Source organism: Arachis ipaensis, chromosome B05 (assembly GCF_000816755.2).
Source record: "Arachis ipaensis cultivar K30076 chromosome B05, Araip1.1, whole genome shotgun sequence".
In the NCBI taxonomy this organism is placed as follows: Eukaryota; Viridiplantae; Streptophyta; class Magnoliopsida; order Fabales; family Fabaceae; genus Arachis; species Arachis ipaensis.
The window spans coordinates 149,417,025-149,425,067 of NC_029789.2; the positions used below are offsets into that span (position 1 = coordinate 149,417,025).

Below are 8,043 nucleotides of genomic sequence, written 5' to 3' on the forward strand. Positions count from 1 at the left end.
GTTTATAAAAACACGAATAACGTATCTTTACTCGTATACTGTTATATCATTGGTTATGATGGAAACATTTATTTGACCGAGTTATGACTCATGAATGGATGAGCTCATAACGGACTGCACCGAGTTATAGCTCATAAATGGACGAGCTTATAACGTATTACGTCGAGTTATAGCTCATAAATGGGCGAGCTATAAGTAAAATTTAGGTATAATATAATTTAAATTAAATAAAAAAATCTAAAAGCAAATTGATACCGTTGTCATTCACGAGATCTAGACTAGTTCCTAAAAAATATAAGTGCAAACTTCTCACGCTAATGAGTTATAATTCAAATGGCATAGTCTTCTCCTACTTAAATTAAACCGTTATAAAATATTTTTCATATTTAAACAATTAATTTTTAACAAAATTAAATAAGCCATTAATTTCTCCCACAAATTTACAAACTTTTATTTTTTCTAACGTTCCCAATTTAAATATAAAAATTAGTACTTATAAAAGTACATAAAAAAATTTAAAAATTTGTCAAAATTTTTAAATTTTGTATATATTCTTAAATATTAATTTTTAAATTTAAATTTTTATGTATTCTTTTAATATTAATTTTTAAGGTACAATGTTGTTCTCTTGTTGCTTCAACTGCTACGTATATTTGTTTACTACGGTTGCCTTTTATATATGCATGTTTCAGACAGCCACTCGAAAGTAAATTTTTATGTATTCTTTTAAATTACATGAATGAGTTTGCAGCAGATATATATTGTTCTGTTTTGGTTTGAATTGTGATCAGTGTTAATTTGTTTGCAGAATAAGCAAGCATGCATATTGTCCTTTATTAGTATTTGATACATAACATTATAGCAATTGCATGGGAGATGTAGTATAATCACAATAAAAAATAGAAGACATACAGGAAAAAAAAAAGCCATTGATGGTAGTGTGAAGTAGGATGCTGAATTTCAGAATTGACATTTCAAGGTCACTATGCTCATTTTCCTGAAGTGTGAACTAGGATGCTGTTAAGGTTGAAACTATAAATCACTTTGTCACTGTGTTATTATATTGTTTATAAATAAACTTTTTCCCAACAAACTTGAACCGGTAGAGTGGTAGTCTGGTAGGTTTAAATTATTTATCTGACCAATTAATTAGTATTAAAGTCACAAGTTCATTACAATAGTTTAGATCACACGGCTAATTTGAAAAATAAAACTTAAGAGGCTTTATTTCGTGTAAGTATAACTAAAAGTTCTATGTAAATCACATGGGATTGTTAATGAACTTAAAATTCTACACCATTGTTTGGGTTGCAAATGAAAATCCAAACATAGCACTTTATTTCTCATCCCCTTATATTAGACTGTTTACTTCCTATAAGTAATATTCGAGTTGAAACTTATTTTGGCCCCTGAAATTTTTGACCGGCCTCAATTTCGACTCCCAAATTTATAGTTACCCAATTAACACCCTCAAATATTAGATTGTGACCCATGTTTGCCCCTGTAGCTATCTCCATTAACGAACATCTGATATGACACGTTAAGTTGACAGAATATGTATCCACGTGGCACCGAGCTTGCTAGAATGGATGTGTGATGAGTGAATGACGTGGCAAAAGTTGAATGAACTCAATTTCTCTGGCAAAGTCTCGAACATATTGGGAAAAGAGGGCTGTAAATTGAGTTCATTTAACTTTTGCCACGTCATTCACTCATCACATATCCATTCTAGCAAGTTAGGTGCCACGTGGATACACATTCTGTCAACTTAACGTGTCATATCAGATCTCCGTTAATAGAGATAGCTACAGGGGCAAACGTGGGTCACAATCTAATATTTGAGGGTGTTAATTGGGTAACTATAAATTTGGGGGTTGAAATTGAATTCGATCGAAAATTTCAGGAGGCAAAATGTGTTTCAACTCAGTAATGTTTTTTAGCCTCAATGAAAAATACAGCTAACTTCGTTATGGAATTTGTATATAATACATGTTCTGAAAGACAATTAGGACATTTTAAGGCAAAATAATAGAATCCTTTCCAAAAATTAACTAAAAGAAAAGTCCTAAAACAAATCATAAAACCATGACACTGCTTAATTATTCAAAAATTTGAAACAGAACTACATTTCCAGAAATATAAGATATCACATAGAATCTTAAATTTTCACACTAAGGGATTTATTTCTAGTTATTTTTGTCTCTCCAACCCCTCCTCTGTGTGGTATCTAAACTAATTTTCATGATAGATTGAGCGTAATCAATAATCTGAATGTTCAGAAAATCTAATCCAATCTAAAAAGTATATATGTTTAACCATTTTTTATTATGTGAGTATCCAACCGAAAACCATATAGCAATAATATTAATATAGAGATTGTTATTATTATGGAGAGAAATCAAGTAACATAGTTACTAAGAAGACATGGTTACTAAATTTTTATTATGAGTTGACAAAAGTCAACCACAAAAATTTAACATTTTACATTGGAACATTCTTAATGCATGGATATACTTATAAAAACTTTTTTTCTGCAGTGAATGAAATAATTGAACACTTTATTATTACAACAGGTTGAAGAGGAAGTCAATGTGATTGGGGTCACACATCACAACATATGTTAACTTTAATGTTCGTAAGTTTAAATTCCTATCTTGTGTACAGTCCATCATAGTTTTTTTTTTTCAGTTTTATGCATCGAGAATATTTATTTATAGCATTATGCTAAGTATATATTAAAATTAGTCACTAATATAAAATACATGTTGTGGTATAAATATACGTTGAAAATAAATATATCAAAATTAATATTTTTTTTCACACCGAAATTCATTTTTTGTAAGTCAAAATTAGTATAATCTAATTAAAAATTCATATTTTATGTTTTACATTTTTTACTTAATTAATAATTTATAAGTCAAAATTAATATAGTCTGAGTTGAATGTCTGTATTTTGTATTTTTGCAATTTTACTAAGTCAAATTTGTCTCTCATACTCTCATCAATATGACAAAAATAAATGTTGCTTGAATGTTCTTTCAATTAGATATGATGACGAAGGTAGAATGTCTTTGTTGAAAAACAAAACTTAGGCCCAATTTGAGTAAATAACTTAAATAAGTTCTTTTGGAAAAAGAGTTTAAAGCATAAGGACTTTTATTAATTTCAGTTTATAAATAAGTTATTTTGTGTTTGAATTTTTAGTTATAAAAGTACTTATTTTAAAGTTGTAGTGTTTAGATAAATAACTCAAGAAATAATTTTTTTTTTTACAAAAGAGAATGAATATTGAAATAACGATAATAACAAATACTTTCCAATATTGAATGTTGATTTTACATAACCTAATCACTAATATTGTGTATGATATGGTAGGTGAAAATAAAAAATAAATATAAAATGTGTGTCAATGTATATTTTGTTGCTATTTTTTATTTTTTTTCTCCTATTAGAACTCCCTTCTCCTTTATTGAGGTCAAGAACTTGCTATAATTAACTATGAAAATAATAGCAAGTTATAAAATCACATGTGAAAAAAATAAAATTAAAACTGAAATTTCATTCCACAGTTAAATACAAATTTAATAATAAAAAATAGAGTGATAAAATAATAAAAAAAAATACTTAGAAGGAATATATGTTCAGATGCAATATTGTCTAAAAATGAAAATAGTGGTGGAGGATAAATACTTCCATCACATGAATCATTACGTGAAAATGGTGAGGTTTGGAACATTGCGTGTGAATGATGGTGAAAGACCAGTGCTTTTAGTATAAGAACAATATTATCAATTCGTTTGCTTTTAGTATAAGAACAATAAACTAAGGTGAAGAGCAATCGTTTACTTTTAGTGGATACACATTCTAAGAAATTGTTACTCTGAATGTTTTGTTTTTCAGCCGATCAGTGAATACAACATGGACAATCTTTAAAAGTAAATTTATTTTGTTAACTTTTTTCTTAGTTAAACTGAAGTACTAAGTTGAAAAAATACTTAGGTACAATCATCTATATATATAAAAACAACAGAAAGTATAAAAATAACAAAAAATACTATTTGTACATTAAAATTAGTCACTAAAATCAGCCATCAATATATTTATATATAGATACATGTGTGATTTAATTTATTTTTATTGTGAATTTATATTTTAACATGTATTTTATACTGGTAACTGATTTTAATATACACGTAGCATAGTCCAATATAATAATATGAAGTATTACCATTGTTGAACTATAACAAATAGAATCAACAACAGCAGCAACCGCAACTGAAGCTAGACTCTTCTAGTAAATCTTCGCCAAACCTTCCAACATTCTCAAGCTTCTCATTGTGGGCCCATAACTGGACTGGGCCCAACATAAATTTTGGTAACCGAAACATAACGCAAAATAAAAAATGCTCTATCATGGACCCCAAACAAGAGATGTTTAAGAAGTCTTACCATGATTTTTTTAACAAAAGATGAATTATATAATATATAATATAATAATGCTAATTCTAAAATATTTTATTTCACAGTGCATAATACAGTTGTTCTCTTGTTGAGATATGCTTGAAAATTTTATAATATCATTATTTTCTATATTGCACATTTAAAAGCATAATCATGCTAGATAACCAATTATCCGGGCACTATTCTTTTATCTTCTTTGTAAAATAAATGAATAATGTGTTACATATACGTGCATAAGTATTGACCAATGCGGATCTGGTATTTATTTCCCAAAGGTTCCACGAAATTACAGTGATTCAAACCCACTTAATATAGTAACATATAATTGGTAGATAATGATATCCAATATCCTTGTATAATAGGCATATGCACAAGTAGATGAAGTCAATTCTAAAGGCATCCTTGACTCTACTTGAAAGAAAATTCTTAGTTTAACATTGGCAAACAAAAAGAATTAACTAGCCTTTTGCACGATCAAAATAATTAATTCCCATGTTACTATCTTTATAAGAATTTTGATCCATTTTCTCTCTTATAACATCACATCATAGCTGCCCACTATTTGGTTCCATATCTTTTCTTGTCTCAGCATTTCATTTCTTTTGTCCTCATCCTCACATACCTTCCATTTTCCCCACAATTTAAAATTTGAATCAACAAAATTTTCATGTGATGATCATACACATCACCACTTGCGATGTCTTTTCATTAGTATCTTATCAGTTATCACTTAGTAAAACGACACCCAAGTAGCTAGCTAGGGATCTTAATTCCTTTTTCAGCTAAATATATGAAAAACAAAGAGAGAATTATAATTAGCTAGGGTTCTTCATAGTTCATACTGAAATACACAACAATTATTTATTTATATTATATGCCCTTGATAATTATTCAGAAATGTAGATAAAGTTAAAGTCAGGGTGAAAACTCAGATGCAGTCGACTACATATGAAGTTGGTAACTGAGAATCGTTAGATGATTTGATTGATTTGATTAAATTTTCATCTAACAACTCTCGGCTATCAACTTCACGTGAAATCGACTGCACCTGAGTTTTTACTTAAAGTCATTTACGAAAATGATGAACTATATATATATATATATAGAGGTTAGGATTAAGGAAGTTAATTAGGACATAAGAAGATATATAGAATAGAATATTATGATGATGAAAGTGGTAATTGCCATGCGGACACAGTGAGAAGAAACCTATTCTGCCACCCCAAAGAAATGGCTCTACCCTGGTCCCTTTCAGAAATCCTGAAACCACCGCCGGCGGCGGCGGCGGCATCATCATCAAATTGAAGTGGTGGAGAATAGTAATAATGAGTCCTCATCTTGAGAAGAAGCTTAGCTTGCATGAGAGATTTGGAGCTCATCTTCATGGCAACAAAACCATGATTCTCCATTCTGGCTTTCCACGCTTCCATCCTCTCATACTTGGGACAATCCACGCCGTCCATGTCCATGTCACAGTTGAGCATGCTCTTGATCTCTTTCCCGAGAAGCTTCTTCTCAATCCTCAACCTCTCTGCGCTCTCGAGCGGAAGACAATCATCAAGGGAATCAAACATGGCGGCAAAGTAATGCAATGACTCTGTGAACCGAGACAAGAACGTTCTAATGCTCCTGCTACCTTCTTGCTTCACCAGCACCACAACCGAAGGCCTGAGAGACCGTACGAATCCCAATGTGTCAGAGAAATTCATCAACAAACTGCTGTTACTCGCACTGTTGAGGTATGAAACAAGGTTCACTGCAACACTCTCGTTCTTCTTCTTCCTCAGATTCGTGATCCTGGACCCTCTCAACAACCCTTGAAACTCGAACACAAGGTTACCGAAGCCTTTGGAGAAGCTCACCAATCTGGACTCCGTTTCTTGAAGCTCCTTCAGAGTGGTGCCGAATCCGGTGATCCTTAGAGATATGCGGTTTCCGCTTGAAGCTTTCTCTGAGAGTGATTGGATTAGAGAAGGCCATTGGAATCCGTAGGAGACGTCAAAGTCAATGACATGGATTGAACGGTTGTTCCTGTCTTCTTCTTCTTCAAAGGCTTCTAAGATTGCTTGGTTTGCAGTGAAATGAGCGAATTGGTAGTAAGGTGAGACTCTATAGAGATCTGTGAATGCAAGAAACTCTTCTTCACATGTTGGCTCCTCCATGAGCATGTCATAGAATGGAGATTTCTTTGTGAGGAGCCTGGCGGCGAGGCCATCGGCGAAATACGCCACGACACGCTCAACTGAATCACCTGTTAGGGAAACTGTTTGGTACAGATCTGTGAGATTGTCAAGAGATGCAGCAATGTTGTTGCTGTCTTCGTCAATGGCGGTGGCCGTTGTGAGGAGCAAGTGGATGAGATTGTTGTTGTTGTTGGTGCCTGGTTTTCTTCTTTGGAGGTGGTGATGGTGGTTATGGTGATCTTGTCTTAGCATGTTTTCCCTGACTTGGAGGAGCCTCAAGATCTTGGCTTCATAGTTCTTCTTCTTTTTCTTCATGATCATGTTGGTTTCCCTAGAAGAAGGAGTAGTAACTGAAAGGCTAAGGTTCAGGAACTCATAATCTTCCTCTGAGTAGTCTTCCATAATTTAAGTGTGGGGCTTGGGGAGGAGAAAGAATACTACTCACTACTCACTACTCACAAAAATTCTTTTCATGTTTCATCACATGCTGTATTTATATATAGAGAGAAGAAACCAAGGTGGAAATAAAGCTAGATATTTGATACATGAGAGATTTTGTTTGCAATAATAAGACGGAGAGATTAGCATGTGTATGTGTAGGGGGTATCTTGGAAAACACACACATTGAAGTTTTCATTATTACTATAAAAGTAGTGTTAAGGAGCCAATAGCTTAAGCGTAAAATATGCTAAATCTTTGATTTATGAATAAAATGAACATCAATGACTTAAGCGTATAATGGGCTAAATCTTTGATTTATGAATAAAGTGAACATCACCTATACTATCCAGACTAATCATTCGGATACCAGGAATAATACTCTTAACCTTTCGGATCTGGAACTCTAATACCATGTCATGAAACCACTCATCTCAAAAGCGTAACCTGATAGAACAATGTAACACTAATAGTCATATCTCTAATACTTTCTAAACCTTCATTGTACATATTGTACGCTTAGGCCATTGACTCCTTATACTTTCTCTTATTATAATAGGGAAAGTATGAGAAGTGAATGGAATATTTTTACAATATGTACAATGAAAGTTTAGGAAGTATTAGAGATATAATTATTAGTGTTTTTTTTCCATCAGCTGAAACTTTTGGAATGAATGATATCATGACATGGCATTAGAGGTCTAGATTCGAAAAGTCAATAGTTCGATTCTTAGTGAATCTGAAAATTAGTTTAAGCAATTGTCTTTCTAACGGGACTCATTATAATAATATTAAAATGATGATGAAGGGGAAGGGGAAGGGAAAGGTGGTGTTTTGGGGGGTATTACTTTCGTTGGTAGTTGAGATGGCTTGCAAAATGCCACATGCATTCGACAACAGACTGCAGTGTCAAATGGGGGAATCAAACGTACCGTCCTTAGCAATAATTATTTGTCTCTAT

General features: G+C 32.2%; 1 protein-coding gene across 1 annotated transcript; it reads right to left on the reverse strand.

Moving 5' to 3' along the window:
* On the reverse strand, positions 4,971 to 7,285 carry LOC107645032 (scarecrow-like protein 21). Its single transcript, XM_016349040.2, has one exon. The coding sequence runs from the start codon at positions 7,044 to 7,046 to the stop codon at positions 5,622 to 5,624; it is 1,425 nt and encodes a 474-aa protein (XP_016204526.1). The 5' UTR covers positions 7,047 to 7,285; the 3' UTR covers positions 4,971 to 5,621.